This window comes from Pagrus major, chromosome 12 (assembly GCF_040436345.1).
Source record: "Pagrus major chromosome 12, Pma_NU_1.0".
Classification (NCBI taxonomy): domain Eukaryota; kingdom Metazoa; phylum Chordata; class Actinopteri; order Spariformes; family Sparidae; genus Pagrus; species Pagrus major.
Genome location: NC_133226.1, coordinates 20,042,094 through 20,065,205, shown reverse-complemented (window position 1 = coordinate 20,065,205; position 23,112 = coordinate 20,042,094). Strand labels below are relative to the sequence as shown.

At 40.3% G+C, this 23,112-nt stretch overlaps 1 protein-coding gene across 1 annotated transcript; it reads right to left on the bottom strand.

The window, feature by feature from the left end:
- Positions 1-7,140: 7,140 nt before the first annotated feature.
- On the bottom strand, positions 7,141-19,456 carry lrrc8aa (leucine rich repeat containing 8 VRAC subunit Aa). The gene is made up of 3 exons (XM_073477664.1): positions 19,385-19,456; positions 10,133-12,257; positions 7,141-8,128 (listed from the first exon to the last, which is right to left on the bottom strand). Exons 2-3 carry the CDS (start codon positions 12,245-12,247, stop codon positions 7,853-7,855), a joined length of 2,391 nt encoding a protein of 796 aa, XP_073333765.1. The 5' UTR covers positions 12,248-12,257; positions 19,385-19,456; the 3' UTR covers positions 7,141-7,852.
- Positions 19,457-23,112: the final 3,656 nt, after the last annotated feature.

Sequence of the window (23,112 nt, the reverse complement as noted above, 5' to 3'; positions counted from 1 at the left end):
GTAACTTTAAAGTCGTCAAAGGGCCCAGACACATCAAACATTTAGTTGCAACGAAGGCTGACTGTTGAATTGCCTCGCTTACGTTTCAACAGCATTTCCTGTAATTGATTAAATTGCAAACAGGACAGAGGACATCCAGTTCTAATCGAGAACATGTCTGATAAAAAGTGGTAAATGGCACTGGAGAAGAGGTTGAGGACAAACTGCCAAAAACCCGCCAACAAGGGTCGACTAGTGCCAACGATGTTGAACACCGCCCCTAGGGCCACAGATGCTACCAGACAGTGTTGCTTTAAGTGGGTCATTACAATGACTTACTGGGACCACCAGTAAAATGTCAGCAGAGAGAAGGGTCTAGGGCTCAGGACAGATGAGGAATTAACACACTTTCCAACAGGATTCAGTGTTAAGTGTTTATTTTATTATCATGTGTCAGAATGGTACAAAAGTAGGGTCTGAACATTAGAAATCAAACGTTCAGCTGTCCATAGTTACAGACGTCCCGCTTAAAAAGCCAGTGTTCAGTCCACTTGGCAACATTTCATTAATAAAGGCCTTGTCAAGTGTGATACAGACGGTGCTGATTAAAACAAGTCTGTCCATCCAGCTTACAGTTCAGTCAACAATGATTGCTGTCAGGGGGTCAAGTGGGCGGCTTTCCGTATGGCTGTAATACACACAAGTTCAGAATCAATAAACTCATGCTGCGGGATGTGGTGGATGTGAACCCCCTGAAAAAAGGAAACCAATAAACTGATCTACAGGCATCAGAATACAGAGATGGACTAATCTTACACAGTAAATACAATCATGTATTTAAAAAACCTTTTATACATAGGTAGAGATTAGATGTCGATGCAACCATGGCAGTTTTTTCTTTAATAATGCGATTTGTGGGTTCAAGTGAAATGTTGTTGTGACCACTCAGAAATATACAGAAATATTACAGATGCTAACAGCACAATGATGTGTACTGTTACACACAATGCCCGAGTTGGAGGGTGAGCACACCTCCATTTACAGTGTGTTAGTTTTTTAAGAGTTGTTTCTGTTTAGTTGTGAAATCCTGTCTTGTTTTCTGGGGACAGGAGCTGCATCAATCAATCAATCAATCAATCATGTTTCCTCACACAAACTAGGCTAAATAAGGCATGCATGACATAAAAAACAGAAGACCTTTTATTGATATTTTGTGCTTTAACACAACATTTTAAAGTAAAATTATTTGGGTGAAATTGCACAGAGTGAAACAAAGCTTTAAAATGCATTGATTGAGGTTATATGTCCTGACATGATACTAATTAAAGTGCTGGCACAAGAATTTTACGTAACCCAGGGGAATTTTATGAGTCACCAAAACTTCTTCTCTTTTCCGTGCTGCAAACAGCTGACTGACCTCATCTCAGACCTACTCTGACGCTGACATGCAGGAAAGGGAGTGAGGCTGCAGGTTAAATGTGCTCATCTTGTGACTCAAAGGGAAGTGACTGTCGCAGCTCTGGAGGTCAGGAACTAAGGCCATTCCTGTCCAAAAATATTTGTGGAAATATTTGAGGAAAGTGACACCCAGAAACATTTGGCTGACTACACATGTGTCATCGTGCTGATGATAAAGCTGAAAGTGAGAAAGGCCAATTATACAAGTATATCAGTAGGTACAGAGCAATTTAAGCCAATCCAAGGTGTGAATGATTTCCCAGTGAAGCTCTGAGAAAGGTTTATGTGGCACTCTTCAAGTTCAAAAGTAATAAAGACTATACCATCAATGAGTTTAGGGTTAGAAAATATAAATAAAAATGTTTTTAACTGTGAGTAATCCAGTGGTTCTCAAACTTAGACCATGCCATATTTACACCAAAATTAGCATAGGCGCTTTGTGCTTAAGTGCTGATAAACCCACTTAAAATAGGCGATTGAGTTTGGCTTTTTTTTTTCTCTCTGATGTGTCACGTTTGGCGTCACAAAACGCAATAAAACAGGGATCATGAAGCAGCACGGAGGCCAGTGACAATGTTGTGGTTACGTTTTCATATCTTTTATTTCAATCTCTCTTTCAAGCTCAATACGGATGTTTGAGTGCTGCTTGAACAAGACGGATAGAGAGCTATTTAGGCACCACCAAACTTCACGCACATCACGTTGACAATTTTCACATCGATCCAGGTGTTGTGTTTCCATCACTGCTTAAGCTGACAAAATACCTGCGACTGCTGCAGAGTGATGTGCAGTGTAACTGATTTCCTCTGATACCAAATAAAAACCAGGATGGTATCGCCGTAGTTTTAAAAAAGTGGGGAACTCCTGTTGTTTGAACATCAACGCACAAACTGAAGCCTAAACAGACATGAATGAGTGAGAAACGTTGCCAATAGGTACTCTCTCTCTCTCTGTACCTGTAGCAAAGGGTTTTCTTCTCTTCTTCAGACTGTCGTTGCTATACTCATCACATACTGTCTTGTGATTAATCTCAGACACTGAATAAGGTTTGTGGTGTTGCCACAGTACCTCAAAGTCCTCACACACACATTACATACAACATTGTTGACACTCTCAAAACTGACAAAGCTCCACACGAGCCATCATCAATATCTACTCCTCGTCAGTGGCCCCTTTGGATAAGACTACAACAAGCAGAAGGAGAAGTAGTTTCTATCAACCTTCTATTATTTGTACTGGATTGTGGTGATAGTGTAGTTACTTTCTGTGGTGTCCCCCAAAAATCAATCGACATCGATATAGTAGTACCGATATTTCCCAATCGATCAGCACACCACTACTGAAGATTCATCTGACGTGGGAATGAATGTCAGTTGTACCTTTTCCCACTGAAGACAAAAGCCAGACGTTAGTGGGTGGAGTTTTTTGTCTAGTGTGAAAAGAGTATTAGTTTAATGAATGTGATTTATGTAGGAAAAACAAACAAGTGTTTGCTGATGTTTCCTGCTGATCTTTTATTCACTAGAAAAATTCAACTTGGATCCTTTTTTTATTCCCCTCTTCCCCTATTATTGTTGATGACTGATAAAGAATGTGGAGGAGGGCATGCCAGACAGAGTTTGAGAATCACTGGATTAGTCCAACCTCTAATAACATAATCACCAGGTTAAGGCCAAAACACACTTGATACACTCACTGACAGGCTTTGTTTGAAAGTCTTAATTTGACTGTGTGCTGCACTGCAGGAGGGAGATTTCAGGTGTCAGCAGCACTGTCAACTGCACTGCACCATGAGCTGTGTTACCATATCAGATTTACTTTGGAGTGACGTTGTCCCTATATCTATGGCCAGCTACTGCAGTATACGATGTATGTATTTGCAGTTTAATGTGCTATTACTTATTCTACCTGCCTATTTGCAGTCATTGTTTGGCATCCAACAGGTCACTATCTGCAAAATGTACCATAAACATGTTTTTGCTCTTACTTGGCACCACAAAAATTAAACCACAGCAAATACATCAAGGTGCACATGCCACTCAAAACAAAATTTAAGTAAAAATGTTACACATGATGGAAAAGCTGAGATTTGATGTAAATTACTGCATTTCTCCGGAGTCATCTGCTCTTTTTTTCTTCGACCTTTGCTTTCAACTTTAAAACTGTTTACTAGTCAACACATTCAAGACTGAGGCTCCTCTTCCAGGAGCACTTCTCTAATGACCTCTAGAAGGCATTTGGATATAGCCAAGGCCTCAGTGAAACAAAATTCACCGTGAACAAAGGTGCAATTGTATTATTATTACAGTCAAACTTCCCTTCAATCTCTTTCAAAAGGCTAAAATCAAAAAGAAACATCTGGTAACAATAAGACCACATACCATATGACTGATATGTATGAAAGAAAAGACATTAAACCATACATTTTACAACACATGAATGAAAAACACAACTCATGAACAATATGTTTGTGATCATTAACCGGGCATACAGCTTGTAAAAGATAAGGCCATATTAGCAGCGAGATGCCTGGCTGGGGTAAACATAGCAGGGTTACTCCAAATGATGCTATTAAATCCAAGGTCTTAACAAGAAAAGTGTTTCAAGCAGACATGTTGCACTAATTTGGACCGTGGATGTGGAAATCACATATTCTGCATACACTCTCTACGAATAAAAGTTTCCCTCATGTAGGTCGGTCAAAGCCTGTTTCCTTCACTCTGTAATTTCCTGTTTGTCCTCATTTGGATAAACAAAGCGCCGATAAATGTCCAGTTTTCAGTTTTCCCTGGAGCAAACTGAGCATGATAAATAGAAGAGCTAGCGTACAAACAGCCGAGCACTTGAGTCACCAACATTAACACATAACCTTTGAAGAGTGGCATTAAGACTCTCCTGTCTCACATCTGCAGGAGTTATCCACTTTAAGGTGCCACAGAGGTAATAATCATCTAAAGTCTCATGATTTTAAAAAAGTACCTTGATTCTTGTTTGTTTTACTGGTCATCTACAATCATTTTGTATGATTAGTGCTGCGCAAGCTTGCATATGTTTTAACTTAATAAAGACAAATAAATCAACTCTGACAGGGAGATTTATGAACGTTTGTTACCCTGTAGCTTTAAATAAGGTACAGCAAACACAACTGGAAACCTTGTGTAGTTACAATCACTTAAGATCTTTGACTACGGGTATATGTTTCATAAAAAGCTTAAAATAAATCATTAAACAAACAACAAATCAGTAGCTGTGTAGGATATGTCAATGCTGAAACAATCACAATACAGCCTGTCTCACAGGCTCAAACATGATATAACTGTATGTTAGCATTTGAAACCACCAAATGAAGTATCCTGAACTCAAAATAAATTATTGGCTGTGTTTTAATGGTCTGTCTGATATCGCCATGTTGGTGCTGTTCCATGAACATCATTATTAATGTTGTTCCAGGACCATCATGTCTGATTATGAGATATAAAAAAAAGCCCTCATTTCGAACAAACCGTTATGGCTTCATTGCCGAGTACAGGACTCTGTACTCCATCTGTACTCTGCTTAGTTTTATGTTGCCATTTGGTTAGGGTTATTAAACACTTAGGGTAGGAAAACACTGTAGGTTCAAATAAATCTTGGTTAGGTTCAGGAAAACATGGTTTAGGTTCAAATATACCATTTTACAACAAAACACGTTTGAAAGGATAACTTATCCCATGTGCAGATTTTTGCACACGGTCTTTTTCCCCAAGTTGCAAAGCTATGACAGTACAAAAACATGATTGGTCAGGTGCAATGATGGTCGTGAAGCAACATTATTTTACAATATTCCAGGAACAACACTAACAAGACGATATCAGATTGTATACATTTTAACAAGTCACTCACAATCAACCTCACACACCTTAGTAAGACACACCAGTAATTAGGGCTGACCCAAACACCATTTTTGGGGCTTCTTAGCTTCAGTGAGAATTATACTCAAAGCTTCAACATGGAGGGGCAACTCAAGCTATCCAACTTGATAAATCATAATTTACCTATACACTTTGCTATTATTGTCATTTTTGTCTAGTAAGAGACAAGGACAGGAGGGTGAGACGTCAGTAACTGTTCCAGCCTCTAAAGTCTGAAAAGTTGAGCTCACGGGCCCACATTTGTGCATTTGGAGCAGAAATGCTCTTTCACTAGTGTTAATGTGCACAGGTTTTCAGACTACCTGAGACACTACCTAGAGGAGCTTGATTTCTCGCTCTCTTTATCAGGCTTTCACCTCTTTTACCATCAGCAGATGCAACATCTCCTCCTCCATATACTGATTTGAGGTCAATCACCACTGAAGAAGCTCTGAAGCATTTGGGTCAGCCCTACCAGTAATGTGTGCGATGTTTAGTCATGCAAAATTAAGATAAAGCCTGTTTCACATGCCTAAATAAGACATGATGTTTAGTGAAGGAAAACAAAGAGTCCGAGAAGAATGGTGCATTTCTCCATCACAGCTCCCATACAGCCAAGAAAAATCGCCTGCCGCACAGGCTGAAGCTATGAATCAAACAACTGCAGGGTATTGACATTAATCTGTAGAGTTTGTTTCCCATTTTTTCTTCTGAATATTTGTCAGCTTGTCTTTGATGTCAGTTCCTCAGTCCTCTGAGTTAAGGCCTAAGCTGTGAGGACAGCTGTGGGATGATCTGTTGATCACAGAATCTTTTTGTTCACATAAAAAGATGCCTTTGAGCAGCATACCGAGAGCCTGGAGAAAACCACAAGGCCAAACCTTCATGCCTCAACAAATTGGCTGTCAGTTGCACTATGATTTATTTACTAACACGTGCCAGTATTCTGAGCCACGCTGCACCACAACCGCAAATGCAACTATAAAAATTTCCAAAGTAATTAAATAACTTTAAGTCTCAAGGCCAGAGGAACGTCAGGCAAACACTGCTTTGAGCATGTTCAATTTGTGCATGTATCACATGATTGTGAGCACATTTAGCTCACTGGCAAGGCTGAATCGTGCAAAGATTTTCCTGTTTGTTTGCTTTTCTCTAACAAACAGGTTTGCTTTAGCAAGGTCCTGCTGAGGCATGCATATTCAACATCACCTGCTTGCATCCTCACAGCTTTTATATTTAGGGTGATATTACAGAAAAGCCACATTGCTACAACACCTTTCATCACCGAGCTCGTTTATGAGATTATGAGATCCTTGGCGACCATGAAACTCTCCAAAAAAGACATCCTTGAAATTTGCACCACATTCGTGCTTTAACAAGTCCTGCAAGGGGGGGCGCTGCTGAGCTTTAATGGAGTAGGACGTGAGTTTGGAAGCTCCTGCCGATTTTGATTAAAATTGTAATTCATCTGCGCTTTTTGGTCACATATTTAGTCTTGTCTTACTCCGCAGTACTTTTTGTTGGACTGCGTAACATGTCTAGAAAGAACTCAAAACTCGCAATACTATTCAGACACAACTGAGGCCTGGTCCACAAACCCCAACCACATCCTCGTGTGAGCTGTCGGCTCCTGCAGAGGCCGCCTCGATGCACGCTAACCCTGACACCGCTGCCCTCAAGCTTGAGTCGTTGGCCTCGCTGAGGAAAGACATTGCTGATATTTTTAAAAAGGAACTCCAGGATACTCTCGGGGACTTTGTTTCAGCGGAGGAAGCCAGCGTCTATGTCAAAACTTGACATAGACGCTACACCATTGTGAACAACTTTTAGTTATTGTGAGAAACACTGCTGTCTCCTTTGTCCCCCCTCAGCTCTCAATGACCAGTTGCATTTTTGTTAATATAGATCCCAGCATTGCTGGGTCAGGCACACCTCTCAGATTTATTGGAATATCAGAGGTATGGGTAATCCTGTTAAGGGATCTAAGGTTTTTACACATTTGAAAGGTTTAAACTCTGATATAGTATTTTTACAGGAGACTCACCTTCGTATTAAAGATCACCATAGGTTACATTGCCCTTGGGTAAGTCAAGTCTTCCACTCAAACTTTAATTCAAAAGCTAGAGGAGTCGCCATTTTAATTAACAAAAAAGTCCAGTTCTCAACCACTGATGTTATCGCTGATAGGAATGGCAGATACCTCATAGTTGCTGGTACCCTAATGCAAAAAAAGGTTTTGTTGGTAAATGTATATGCCCCGAACTTCGATGATGTTGAATTGGATTGCTGAGTAACATCCCCTTCTTGAATACTCACCTCCTGATTCTCGGAGGGGATCTAAATTGTGTTTTTGACCCAATCTTGGATCGGTCTAATCCTCGTAATCTGACTCAATCTGCTATGTCTAAAACAAGTCCTGCAAGGAGGCCCCAAGGACGAACCAAAGAATAAAACATAAATTTTAACTGCTCATTTGTTTCTCCCATCAAACTCCTCTCCTCTGCAGCTCTCCACTGAGATTTGGCTCAAGCTTGCTCCTTATCGGCCCTCCAAAGCTGCTCTTTGACCTCTGATGGCAGCGTGTTGAACAGGTCCTCCTCCACCACCAGACCGCTCCTCTTCAGCAGCCGACACTCGCTGAGCTCCACTGGGAGACACTCGAGACGGTTCCCTCTCAGCTCCAGCTGTGTCAACCCTGTCAGTTCTCCGAAGCGTGACGGCAGCGTCTGCAGGCAGTTGTTTCCCAGATTCAGAGTACGCAGTTTCTTGCACTTGAACAGCTCCGGGGGCAAAGTCTCGATCTGAAGTGGAGAGGATAAGAGGCAGAATAATGAGGGGTGGAAGTTAACAGCACTCACATGGGCTGAGTTGTTCAATTTTTAATCCATGTGCCCTGTGAGAATGACACATAGTCCTAGAGATATGAGCAAAGGTTATTAAGAGATGAGGTAGCTGTTTCCACCATAGTGACTAGAGAATGGTTCAGGTCTAGTTCCTGATTATGCAGATGTTACCAAGTTAAAAAAAAACATCATAAAACTCAGACCTCAGCACAGGAAACAAATCTAAAAAGATTAAAAACTCTTAAAATGTACTGCCAGCCTTTATGTATAAAATCTCATCACAAAAAAGAAAATGGCTGTTAAACGTATCAACAAATCATTTAAACTAAAAACCAGTCATGAAATCTTGTAGCCTTTGTGTCCTACAAAATCTAAATCACTAATGAACAATGTCCGAAGAAATCATACAAACCTCCTACATGGACACAATTACACAACTCATTTGAATTGATAATGTGCAAACGTGTTAAGAGGATTTAAACATGAGAGGCCTTAAAAACACAAGAGACACCAGAACGGTCCCGTTTAATGGAGCTATTTTTGGCTGCACACAAACCTGCTGGAACCTATTTCAGTGAACAAGCAAACGCAGTAAAACAGCATTAATAGAAGCCTTTACTGAAAACACATGATCCCGTACGCTCCTGTGTGAAAAACTGTGTTTTCAGGAGAATGCTGTTTGTCTGATTTTTCAGCGCATCTAATAAATAAAGAGCATTTTGTTGAGACTGACCCAAAGCCAAATGGACTAACCCAGCCGTGACTGTATAGCAGGATTTGGCACGGCCCTCAGAGTATTTAAGGCAATTATCTTTGCAGCTGAAATAAACAATATCCTGACTATAAAAGGCCTCTTGTGAGAGTTTACAGGAGATGGAAAATATTTTTATCACCGTTTTCTTCTCTAAACAGGAGAGGCTTGATTAGACTTTACAGAAAAATTGTGTAATTATAAACATAAATGTGAGCTTTGAAAAACCTTTGAAATCCATCATTGTCTCTATTTACTGGCCTGAAGTAAAGAAAACTAACTTTGCAGGAGGGCTGCACGTTGTTGGATAAAACTGACATTGCGATATTTTGTATATGTTTATTGTCATATTAAGAAAAAACAGGGAGTTTCACCAGATAACTAGATTGGCTCTATTTGGAAAGAATGTAATTCAGGTGATTTTGTAGTGGAGTATATTCTCAATCAATTAATCAAACAACCAAAGTAAGCCATGGTTTGCTTGCTGAATTATCAAGAATGATTGTGATTGGTGGTTCACTTAAAAGCAACAAACTCCCATGTATCAAGAAACCCTTAAATCAGCCTAAATTATGTAATATCCAACAGACTTCACTGGTAGATCAGTCATGGAAAAAAAACTGTGAGTTTCCAGAAAAGTTCTAGTATGAAGTGTTTGAGTTAATTTGCCTTGCTTGACATTGCACGTCTTGCGACATCTTGTGACTATTGCGCATCCACACATTGCGGTATATTGTGCAGCTCTACTTTGCAGTGAAAACCTGTGCTTCCTTCTATCAGTTAGTATCAACTAACTGCTGTGTGCTACTGAATAAAGCATTCTTTTATGTGAGTCACTGTAGAGCAGATAAACAGTCCAAGATTACATCAGCGTTTTGAGCCTGTTGGAGAACTTCAAAGTTATACTTGGAACCTAAAATCAGAATTTTTTGGAAGTGTTTGTTGACTGTACACAAGAGCAAATCTGCCAAAGCCTCAGTCATGTGGACATCTTTAAAAGCCATAACCTGCCTATGAAGATCTCAGCATTTATACGTGTTGACCTTTGTAAACACTTTATCTGGCCTTTGAGCCAATCTTATTCATAGAAGACAAAGACAGATACGGGCGTAGAGGCAGATTACCTTTCTAAGAACATGGGAAACGGAACAAGCTTTCACTAAAATGTAAACATGGACTGGACAAATGTAAAGGAATGTTTTTCCTCTTACCCTATTTGCTGTCACAGCGAAGTACTGCAGGTTCTGGAGGAAGCCAACGTCAGCATGGATGCTGGTCAGATTGTTGTGACTCAGGTCTAAGAAGCGCAGCTTGCGGCAGAAGAAAAGCTGACTGGGGATCTTCTCGATCTTGTTCCTGTTCAGGTACAGCCTCTCCATGTTGGTGAGGGTTCCGATCTGAATGGGAATGTAGGCGATCTGGTTGTACCACAGCTTCAGGCACACAAGCCGGTGCAGGTGCTGGAAGCTGATGATCTCCTCGATCGTCTTCAGATTGTTGTCCTTCAGGTCGATCTCCTGCAGGTTGTGCAAACTAAAGATGGAGTGTGGAATGCGTTCAAGATCGCAGCGGACAAGCTCGAGCTCCGTCAGGTTGACCATTTTCTTCAGGCTGTTGAGCACCATCAGCTTGGTACCCTCGTTATTGATGGAGAGCTTCTGGAGGTGCACGCCCACATCCGTCACCACCTGCGGAAGCTTGGTCAGGTTACTTTTCAGACGAAGCACTTTGAGACTTTTGAGCTCCCGAAGCCCATCAATGACGATGAAGCGATTGTTCTCAGCACTCAGGTTCCCAGTTAAGTGCAGCTCACTGAGGTTCTTCAGGCTGTAGATCCACAGTGGGATCTCCTTGATGTCTGTGAACTTAATGTGAAGAGACTTCAGGTTCTCTCTCAGGAAAGCAAGAGCCGGAGCTTCAATTTTAGCTGGTGTGTGATAGAGCCACATCTCCCTCAGGTTGGAGAGCTGGGCGATGATTGGTGGGATAGTTACGTCGGGGATGAGCTCCAGCTTGAGCACTTCCAGCTCAACCAGATCAAAAACTGTGTCTGGAATCCCGCTGAGCATGAACAGATGTAGCTCCAACTTCTCCTGAGAGTTCTTGGTGATGCGCTGCCTCAGCTTCTCCAGTGTCCACTCATTGTTCAGGTTCAGCTGCCTCAGCTTGTTCTCACTCACCTCTGACAGAAACACAGCGAAGCGCTTGGAGTAGAGTGGGTCATACTGATCTATCATGTGTAGCATGAAGGCAAAGTCATTCTTCAAGTCAGGGATGTCACTATAGCTGCTTTCCTCACGGATTGATTCAAAGGAGTATCGCTTGAGGGAGCGGCTGACCATCCAACAAAGAGTGTACATGCAGATAAGACCATAAACTACCACCAAGCTGATGTAGAAACAGGCCAAAATCTTGAAAAGAGTTGCTAATGGGTGAGCACAATAGAACGTGCTGTACCCTGTTAGTTTCTGGATGTTCACCGAGCACACTACACTGAACCTGATGTAGCGTACGTAGTAGGCTGTGTAGCTAATAATAAGGATGAACTTGATAACTTTGATGATGGTCTGACGTATGTAAAGACGGTACACTATATCACCCTCCTCTACATGGATCCTGAACTTCTTCACCTTCTCAAAAAGAGCCTTGGCTTGCTCCCCTTCCTTTTTATCTAAAACCCCAGTTTCAGAGCGATCAACAATTCCTTGTTCAATCCGGGACTTTGTTCGTTGGAGCATGGGCACGCTAGCCTCCACATCCTCACTCACGCACGAGGCCTTCTTGTCCATTGAGCCGTTCATTTTTCCCAGAGGCTTGGGATCGCTCTCCTCCACCACGGTCTCAGACAAAGCTCTTGTTGTCCAAGGGGAATCAAAGCACTTGAGTAGGATGGAGACAAAGTGCTCCAGTTTGGAGCTTGTGCGGGGGAACTTGAACCAGAAGTTGCTGCAGGCCAGAAATATAAGAGTGTGGAGTAGCACCAGATAGGGGAAATATTTGGCAAACCAGTGTAGTTCGTTCTCATAGCAGACAGCATCGACATAGTTATACTGATGGCGGTCGAGGTCATACCGAATGCCTTTTGGTTCCGGCGCTAAGGCGGTGCTCACATTTTGGAGGGGCATGGTCTCGCACGACTTGTCGACCACCCACTTGCAAGGCAGGCAGATCATCTTGTCCTGCGTGACCTGCAGTGTACCACCGAACACCGCAATCATCAGCATGACGATTGAGATGTAGTCGGTGAAAACGTCCCACCATGGTTTCAGGATACGGTACGCTGGCTGGGTGTCAGCAAAGTACCGGAGCTCTGTGATGGGAATCATGATGGTTTATCTAAAAAAAAGACAGAAAACAGGGGATTAGTTGGTGACATGTCGAGTTCAAAACATGCTGGACTGGATTTTGGAAACGTTAATGTTTTGAGGTAAATCTCAACATGTTATTCAACAAAATGATGGGAAAATCTGCTGTATGGTTGCCTCTGAACTAAAGCTGAAACAATTAGTTGACCAACAGGAAATTAATCAGTAGCTATTTTGACAAATGATTCTGCTTGTTAGTACGACTCTTTGCTCTTTAAAATAAAAATAAAAAATAGGTAGGCCCACACAGGTTTTCAGCGTCAACGCAACTGTTTCATTGTCTCTGAGTCTAAACAAAGGAGTAGAAACAGTAGAAAGGAGGCATGCATGTGACTCAGGTGTGCCAAAACTTGTTTGCACACCTTGTTGTTCAACCACTGTTAAAGATATTTAACATCAGAAATGGAGGTGCTGCTCAGTTGGGAAGCAGCGCAACTCGTGCAAACAGTGTCAGTACATCACATTCCTGTGATTTTTTTTATTTTTATTTTTTTACTTTTTATTTTGCCATTTTCAAGTAACAAACAAAACACCTAGGCCAAGGCCGCAAAGTGGATGTTACAAAAAACAACAACAACAACGACAACACATAATTAAAATGAAAACAGTAACATACTGGGGGATGTGTTCCACGTTCAAATCCTTTTTTTTAAGTCCGTTGTGGTTGGGATTTGTCCTTGAATGCAGTCCATTTCTGCCATTTTTGTTCAAAATGTGATTTATCCTTTTTTAACTTTGCCAACGCTTTGCTTCTCTTAATTGGATTTCTTAGGCCATTTACATTCAAGGATGTGATCTTTAAGCTATCTGACCTTGACATATGCATCACATATAATTATGGTCTCCCCCAGAAGAGAACACAGAACAGTAACAACCATAACTATTTTACAAAAGAAAACATAAGAAAACCTAGGCCTCCAAAAGAGGAGGAGATCTATCTCCCCCTGAGTGACCCAGTTGGAGGGTCGAGGGTTAAGCCTCTCATCTAGAGAGGGCCCGATATTAGAGATGGTTATTAATTCTAGCAAAAGGACCATCACCATCCTATGAGTTCAACTTAAATATAATGGTAATTGAGACCACTCTTCCCGGTGATAATCAAATAGTGAGGCCACAAGATTAATTACAAGGCAGGATCAAACTCTGAAAATTACCACACATTTGCTAGTGTATAGCAGAAAAAACCTCAGGCATTCTCCTCTGTGTTATCCCTCTGGAACTCACGCAGTTTCTCCCTGGCTCTGTGCAGAGGCGTTGCCATTCTCTTGACGGTGCGGTCCCCGCTCCCTTCCGAGGAGCCCCGAAAGGCGGGAATCCAGGAATCCTCTCTCTCCCTCACCTGCAGCGGGTCCACTCTGTAGCCTCGTCTGTGTAACTCCTGCCATGCCGCATCTGTGCTGCTGTATGTCCTGACTCCAGTGTCCCAATAAATAGGGTCGTGCCCCCGAGTTGCTAACGTTAGCCTCCGCCAGCAAACTGCCTTTTTCTTGATTTTTAGGCATTTTTTCTTCTTTCTTTTGGCCCCTTGTGAGTCTCTTCCCACTCATCTAATGTATACTCCACTTAAAGTTTAGTTAGCAAGTTTTTAGTGGGAAAATAAGAACTTTTCTCGGGAGCGTGGTCTCAAGTGCGTCTGATTACTCCATGAGCTATACCGGAAGCCACATTCCTGTGATTTTAAGCCCATATTGCATGGAGAGATGTTACAGCATAATCATTGTGTTTCCACCCTTACTTGAAAATAATCTTTTCACAAACATTACAACTAGCACTGTTATCATCTTTCTGCGCTGAAAGTTTTCAGCAGTATTAACACATAAAAGTTTGACTTCATTGTTTTGCAATTCTCAACTGCAAGAAAAACTTGGCAGCATCAGTAAAAGCAATCGATCAGCTCGGAGGCATTTGAGAAGGACTGTGCAATTTTGAGCTGCTTCTAGATTCCCATTCCTTAATGTCAGTGCTGTTTGTTGGAAGGTTTAAGGGTGGGGTTAAGGTTCTAGGTTTCTTACATTGTGAAAACAGAACTGCTTGCTGAATGCCAACATACTGCCAATATACTGTATAGCAGTTTGCCAAACATCCTATAAGCCATTTTTTTAAAAAAGGACAGAATCACACACAGATCTTTCTAAGCTCTGGTTCAGGCAAGTCAATAAATCCTAAATACAATTAGGAACTGAACTCAAATTTAGACATGATAACTGAGCCCAGTCAGCATGTTTAAGGTCAAGTGTGGAGGTTACCAGACTGGTAGCACACAAAGAGTCACAGTCATTACATTTGCTGTATATTTGCTGTGCATCAGGGATATCCTGGGCATCCAGCATTAACCAACTGCACACTGCAGTTCAGAGACTGCAGAGCAAGCCAGAAGCAAAAGGACCACAGGTCCTGACACAGCACGCCATGTTCACACGAGTCATTGTTTCTCCTTCTGATGTGTGGCGATTTCTCTGCACAAAGTTCAATCATTAGATGCTAGGTGTGAAATCACAAATAAATATCTGAGGAAAACCCAGAAACACAAAAGGCTCTTTCTTATCTTTGATGAGTTTTGTGATCAGAATGAGTGGGGATATTGAGGTCAAGTCAAAAACAACAACTACAACTTTGACTTGAACACGCTTCAGGCAAAATGCAAGCAATAACAAGTGAGATCAGGCAATCAGGAGACTAATAAACCCCAAAACCAAAACATTCTCCCAAGCGTCCGTTTAGGCCTGAGAGCATATGTCAAACCATAAATAGACTACTTCCTTACACAGTTAATGTGTGAGTAATGCAATTCCTTACAGCAATCGAAGCAGTTTTTATAATCTTACTCAAGTTGTTTCAAAACGTAATGTTAACTGAAGACTAAGCTATTACGTGCAAAAAAAACCTCTCCCTGTCTGCTCAACTTACCCCTGACTTACAGGAAAAGGATGAAAGAGGATAGCTGGTCAAGTGGTCACAAAAAAAAGCCTTGTTTTATCCAGTTCAAACCAGAATGGCAGTACAGTCGCTGTGGGCCTCCTCTGTTACTTCAACTCAGAAATTACAGCACACAGTGACCCCAACAGCTGCCAGAACACCTCTAAATGTGATCATTCTTTCGGTATTACAAACAACAATGCAATATTCATTCTGCTGACTAATAACACATCTAAACCGGATATACAGTACAATAACATGTTTAGGCTGAAAGGTTGAACAACACCTAAACAAATATCTTCTCGCTTTCACTGTTTCAAATACAGATGGCAGATAAACTTGAAGCAGTAGGCGTTGTCTCTAGATTCAAACTACAGATAAAAGGCCTGTCACATGACCGCACTGATAAGATTAAGTAAACTGTAACAAGGAAGGATTCATGTAGCATGTCTTAAAATAAAAAACTCACTCTGGCATACAATTTTATGGAAGCCAATTTCTGCCAGTTAAAACAAACAAAAAAAAGGTTGAAGACTAAGCTTGATGGAAAAAAATATTTTCAACATAGGAATGTCATAATTATGACATAAAAAGTTGAAATTATTAGATAAAAAGCTGAAAATATGAGATAGTAAGTCATAATTATGAGATAAAAAGTTAAAATTATATGATAAAAAAGTCAAAATGATGAGATAAGTCATACTATTACATAAAAAGTATAAATAATAAATGTCACAATTACGAGATAAACGTCATAAATACGTCATAAGAAGTCAAAATTACGAGATGTACAGTCAAAATTATGTGATACCACAGTCATAATTATGAGTTGGAAAGTCACCATTTATCTTATAGTTTTGACTTTTTATCTCACAATTTCAACTTGCCAGGGGAATATATATATATATTTTAAATCAAGGCTAAGTTTTAATATTTTTGGAGCTTCCATTATTTGGTTCCAGTAAACTCAGTGTGACATAATCACAGTCATGGGTATATTGAGTTGTTTCACTTTATCCTGGCACAGGAAAAAAAACAATGTCTGCAAGCAGCTTATCTTGTCTGTGCATCACACTGCCCGTGTTCCCAGGAACATCTCTCGAGAATTTAAACCAAAGACTTACTGATCCCTTTCACCATACCACCATAAACAGGACCATCTGAAGATGATATCCTAATCCTAATTATAACTTGATTAAAAAAGAAAAAGTCAAGACTAGATTACATAGTGACTCTGCTCTTGGCTTCCTGTTTGTAGCCTTATCCAGGCACATTACTTCCCTGAACAGAGCTGCTTTTGTGTAGGCAGTCTCTGTGGATGAGGCTCTGACACGCAGGCTGAGAGAGCTGCAGGTGAACCTGGCCACTGTGAGAGCCAATATATTACAGAGCCAGCTATAATTTCCCTCAAGGACACAAGTGTCTCTTGACCGAAGCAACAGTCAAACAGAGAGAGAAAATCCTATTATGACTCTTTGCAGTTTATACTGTTAATACCAATCCATGCGGAGGCAGGGTCCAGCCTGCTTGTTGAAGAGGATGATTTAGATAATAGATGGAATTGAAGACAGATGAATGCCAGCATTACCTTTGCTAATACTTGGCTTGAACTTTACATCCCATCAGATTGTTATATGCTTTTGTGTTTGGTATATCTCTCAATATATCTCCCTGCAACAACTTCAGGAATTTCCATCTAAGACATAGAATATACCTACAGGACCAACTTACAATATGCTGGACTAGATGTAAAGGAAAATTCAACCATGTGTCAGACTATTTTAAGAGAGAATAACAAGATGAACGCAAAATTTATCTCCAACTATTTTGCCACTTGATTGCCAATTGTCTCTAATTTACAATTTATGACAGCTTCTCCAATGCAATGACTTATTGTTTTTTTTCTTTTTCAGATCATTGAGCATTGAATATCTTTGGAATATCTATTTTCTGACATTTTGTAGTATAAATGATTAATTGTTTAGTTGAGAAGATAATTGGTAGATTATTTGGCAATTAAAATAATCATTAGTTGCAGACCTAGCACACAAATTCAACAACCTTAGAAAAATTAATGCACCTATCTTATATTCTCCTTAAATGCACAGTACATAACTTCTGCCACAAGAGGCGTCTCAGTAAACCAAGGAAAATTAAAGACGTAGTTTGATGACATTGTGAAGTAGCGTGGGATCATGGGAGTTATCATCTTCATTGTTAAATAACCACTATTGCTGATGAAAATCAATCTGATGTCTTCACAAACGAGGTAATGTATTAAAGTTTTATTCATGTTACGTTTAGTCACGTTTGCCTACTTCGTTCCTCATTCTCTGAGGTATGATTTGATGTTTCCCCAGAAGTTATGGCAATAAGTGACTAAATAAAACACACTGTTACCTTAATAATTAATTAATTAATTAAGTTAATAAAATTACATATTTCTGTGGGATTGAACATTGTTGAAAACAATTACGATAATGTAAGTACATAACTAAACATAGCATTTAACGAAGGTATATTTATTTTAAGACGTTTTAATGTGGAAATGTTTTCACAGTACGATAACCATCTAAGAAAATATCACAGTGAACGATTTATACAGTTATTATAATTATTAATATTATTATCATGACAGACATGAATCTTGATATAAAGTTGAAATATTATTTTTTAAATAACATTAATATGGTAAAATGCCTTAGCATAAATTAAGCAAATGTACACTTTTGATAATGGGCAACTTTCATACCATAAGTCAGGATATCCACCACTACTAAATACTGTTCCAACATCCCACTGCACGAAACTTATTCAAATCATTTTTATGTGAGGTAAAACAAGGCCAGTGATTGCTGCGTTGCTAAAAAAAATGAGTCTGTGGGACGCTTTGAACTGAATTTTATGATGAAATTGACAAAGACTGTGGACAATTATGTCCAGATGATACCTTTTATCGCCTCTATCCCATGAATCCCTAACAAGAAAGTCTCTATGGTTTAGAAAATTCAACCAATAGTTAAAACTCCCGGCGATAAGTTTTTGTTTTTTCTTCTGCATAAACAACCTTTCCACAACTTAATGTATTTGAGAGGTGAATATATCATTCTGGTTTTTAGTCACCTGCCTGTTGCTGGGTTCTGCTAAAGCCCATTCAGACTGGGTACACTTTGAGACGTGTACATGAGATTTACAGAGTTCCTCGAAAAACAAAACTCTTCTTGTCTGGCCACCGAGAGACAACAGAGTTATCACAGCTTCTGTTCTCAGCCCATCTGCCCAGCCCTGGCAACTGTGGACTTGCAACATCAAGACATGGAGCAGACGGGGCAATGTTTTCAGTCTTGACCAGGTCTAACTGGTTTTAGCTCACAAAAAGCTACTTTCCTTTTCATGATGACACTGGTGGTGATGTCATCTTCACACATGCTCATGATACACACAGACAAGGAGCCACTGAAAACCATTTTGTAAACGCACAGGATGATATTTTATGAATGATATGACTAGTTGCACGTCCGGACTTGCTCCTTATCAGAAAGGACTACAATAAAAGATCTTAACACGTACAGATATCACACCAGCCATGTAAGCTATTTCACAGTGACACGATACTGTAGCGTTGCTGCAATATTCCTGTCACAATGAAAACACGGTGAGGCAACATTAATTCAACAATACAGAAAAAAAAAAAACACTGCATTTCATAATGGAAATCCTCTTTAAAAAAAACAGTGATTTATTGTTTTTGAGGACCTACAGTTAAAAACACGGATCTCAACTTATAACGCTATTACATATCTATTGTTTACTATACCGGTGTTTTATCGGCAATGTTTGTTTCATTACCAGAATAGCGTTACCTTGCTGGCCTTCAAATGTGGACGAAACGTTACAGATACAATCTGGAATATTTTATCAAGTATTCGCCTGAGATTTATCCGAGAGTCCGACAGTGGTTCGGTGTAATAACATGTGATCCAAAACCCAGAGAGCGACCTTTCATTAGGTGGTCGTCTCCTCAACAGTCTGCCGGGAGGCGACGGGGGAAACGATGTCTCATACCGATGCCCAGTTAGCAAACTGCGGCAGTGAATTCACACCGAAACACACACACACACACGCACGCAGCTAACTAAGCTAGTTAACGCGGACACACGAGATAATTCAGAACAGACCCACCTGTTTTAATGAAGCTGGTGTCTCTCGCCACCTCCGCACACGGGTGACACATTTCTCAAACGTTTTCTCAGCGGCTGCGGCAGGTCGGACACCGGGCCGGAGCACCGCTCACCAGTGACGGAGGAGAAATCAGCTCCGAGACACGAGCCGAGCGGGCTGTTCGGCTCTCGCGAAGACTGCACGAGACTGGCGGAAGTACCGACACACGACCGATATCAAAATAAAAGCACGGCGCACTGATCGTAATGATAACAGCCGAAAGCCTAATGTGACCTTATTTCTGATCGTGATCATAGAGAGACAAATGTTTTCTTGATCCCGCTTGAGTTGTGTCGTTAACTACACATATGATGTTTGTCATTTTAAAATATGATTTTCCAAGTCAGGAAAGTCGCAGTTTGTCATAAAACTAATGATTGTGAAACTACGTATTTGTGACCTCTTGTTGAACCCTCACCAAAACCGGTAACTCAAGCATTGTAGAGCTGCAACTGTTAGACTCTGGCCTGGCCTGAAACATGCTCCTAAACACTTTCTGCAGGAACAGTTTTGACCCTGACACTTGGTCAAATTTCACCTCTGATCCATCCCATTCACTTTGCAAGCCTGCCTCTAACCAAACCCTGAACCCAGACCCGAAAAAGTGTCCGTACAGAGGGAGGCTTGCAAAGCGATATTTAACACAACAAAATGAATAATAAGCCAGATATCGAGATAATTGTGGGGACTGTGTAAGTGAAATTTAGCCAAACTTTAACTCCTCACCAGTGTAACATTTCAGAAAGTTCTAATTGTCATTACCAGAAGGCAAATGTAGTCAGTATCATCTACACTTCTGAAGTGATGCATTTCAAAAAGGTTACAATCAAACTTTCAGAGAAGACTGTTCCTATTAAATAATAAATGTTTGCTTAAATTAGGTCTCATGAATAGGGAATGGATGCTTCCTGTTAAAATTAATTGTGCAGAATATAAGATAGACAAGCTTGGAGTGTGATTTTAAACCAGCAGCATTTGGACATCATGTGTTTTAGTGTAGACAGCTCCATCTCTTGCTATTTGTTATTGAGTTCCTAAAGAAAAGGGTATTTATTCTGTCCTTGTTTATCAAAAGGGTTACATGTAAGCCTTATGTTGACATCCCTACTTTTTATTTATTTCTCATCAGTAATGTAGGAATACATAAAAAACTACACGTAGCCTCACCACAGAGACAGTGTGTCAGCACTGGGAAGAGTCCCAGTTCTCAGTTTCAGACTGACTGCAGTTTCCCCTAAACAAGCTCCCATCACTTCTCCAAGCAGGATGAATCAACAAACCCTTCAATCTCCAAAAGCTCACTGAATTTGTCATTTGTGCTGATTGTCATTCAGCTCAGCTGTACACTCCTGCAGCAGCCGAGGCCTTCGCCAAGTGGGACAGCGGCAGAATTTGTTTTGCTATAACTTATCTGCCTGTACTTCTCTGTCTCCCTCTGACTCATTGGCAAACAATGAGGTGATAAAAACAGTCTGCACAACTCAGTACAATAATAATATTAATACAGGCCTACAGCAGGATTCTGGCCCAGATCTGTGCTGCACTGGCATTCCCAGAAATATTTGTAAGATTGGAAAGAAAATCGAAATCTGAGAGGTGATATTAAAATCTGTATGTCAGCTTAAGATGGTCGTGTTCAAAGAAATGACTTCTCCACAAGAGGATGTTTGCTTAAGTACTGTACTAAGTACTTGTACTTTATTTCCATTTTCTGCTTCTTTAGCCTTCTATTTCACTACATTTTACTCGACTACTTTTATTTGATGACTTTTGTTACTAGTTTCTTTGCAGATTGCATGCTGCATCACAGCCAGAGTAGATCCATTTCAAGTTAATTGATTTTATTGGCAATTGGACAAAAAATACAGACTCCAATAATCAGAAAATTGCTGAATATTGCATCCAATAATCACTAAACCCATAGTGTCTATAGATACATGTAAAAATGTATAACTTTCTGTTGATTTTAATTTGATTATCAAGTAAAAGTTAAATTTTTACTTTTGATAATGTAAGTATGGTGGCAAAACACAAAACATTTTACAAACACAACAAGATTTTGTAAAACACAACATTAAACAAAACACAGCCATTTCGCAAAACACAATACAATTTCATAAAAACAAACAACATTTCACTAAACACAACAAAATTTACAAAAAACAAAACAACATTTCACTAAACTCAACGAAATTTACAAAAAACAAAACAACATTTCACAAAACACAAGATATTACCAAACACAACAACATAATAAAATGCAAAACATTTCAAAATAAACACAAGATTTCATCGTTGTTGTTGTTGAGTTTTCTGAGATGTTTTGTATCGACTGTCAGGGCCACCGTACTTAAGACTTTTACTCGGGTAATATTTTATGGGTAATTCACTTTTACCAGAGTAATATTTTAACACAATATCTACACAGACTACAAGAATAAAGTAGCATAAAATGGAAATTCTCATGTAAAGGCTGCATCAAAATTGTACAGTACTTGAGTAAATGTTCTTAGTTTCTTTCCACAACTGAAATATTTGTAACCTATTGGTAAATACTGCATTTCCTCAAAATGGCTCATTTTTATATAGGCCTATTTAATTGTCAAACACATCTCAGAATCTCTAGAAACAAGCTGATTAATGTAAATCTCTCACAAATCTATTTAAATGAATCTAATGCATCCTTTCTTTTATTTCTGTTCGGAATGACACTACTTTTAAGCAAACAATTTGAAATAACACCTGCTAACAATGGGTTAATAACGTTTATTTTGAAAATACCGACACGTGTGATGTCATCAGACCGCGACAAACCAAACCGAACGTCTCCACTCTTTCCATGTGATGAAATCGCCTGTAACGTTTATGCTTAAACATCAATTGCCATGTCTGTTGTGCATAAATGTTGTGTTATTTTGCGTTCATCGGATTCTCCGTGGACGATGCTGACTGTCCGCCGGTTGTTTCGGTGTTATCACAGTCGTTCAGCGCCGTCTCGACTCTCTGCCGTGTTTACCTGTCGCCCGCCGACCACCGCAGCCAGGACGGGTCCCCTCTCCTCACAGGACCAGCGTTGTTCTCATGTTTTGTCACCCGCTGACAGATGTGAAGCTCGTCTCAGTAGTTATAAAGGATTCTCAACTTCACCGAGTATCAGAGGTGACGCTATTGGAAAGATCGAGTCAAAACATTATCAGCTCGTTTACACCTGCAAGGTACACCTGAGCTTGGACTTATTCAGTGAGAAAACAACATGTCTGGTGTTTAAAAGTTGTGTATCTGACATGTTGGTTGTATCACCTGTGCAGGTTTGCTCTACCAGGTCCATGCAGATGATTTCCAAGCAGGCTTACCATAAAGGAGTTGTGATAGTGACATGTCCAGGGTGTAAGAATCACCACATCATCGCTGATAACCTCGGCTGGTTCTCGGACCTGGACGGGAAGAGGTTGGTGGTGTATCTGAACATAAAGCAGAATGTGTCATCTATTCATAACGACATCCGTCCCACACCGAGGTGAAGTTAGTTTTAGGTTGGATATTGGACAGACATTCACTCCCGAGACACCCAGCGGCGTCTCTTACTCAGTTTCACCCAGTGATGGCAGCAGGAGGACGGTAAGCTCGCCTCCCAGAACCTCGCTCCGCTGGAGGCTGACTTAGGGACCATCAATAAATTACTTTATTGT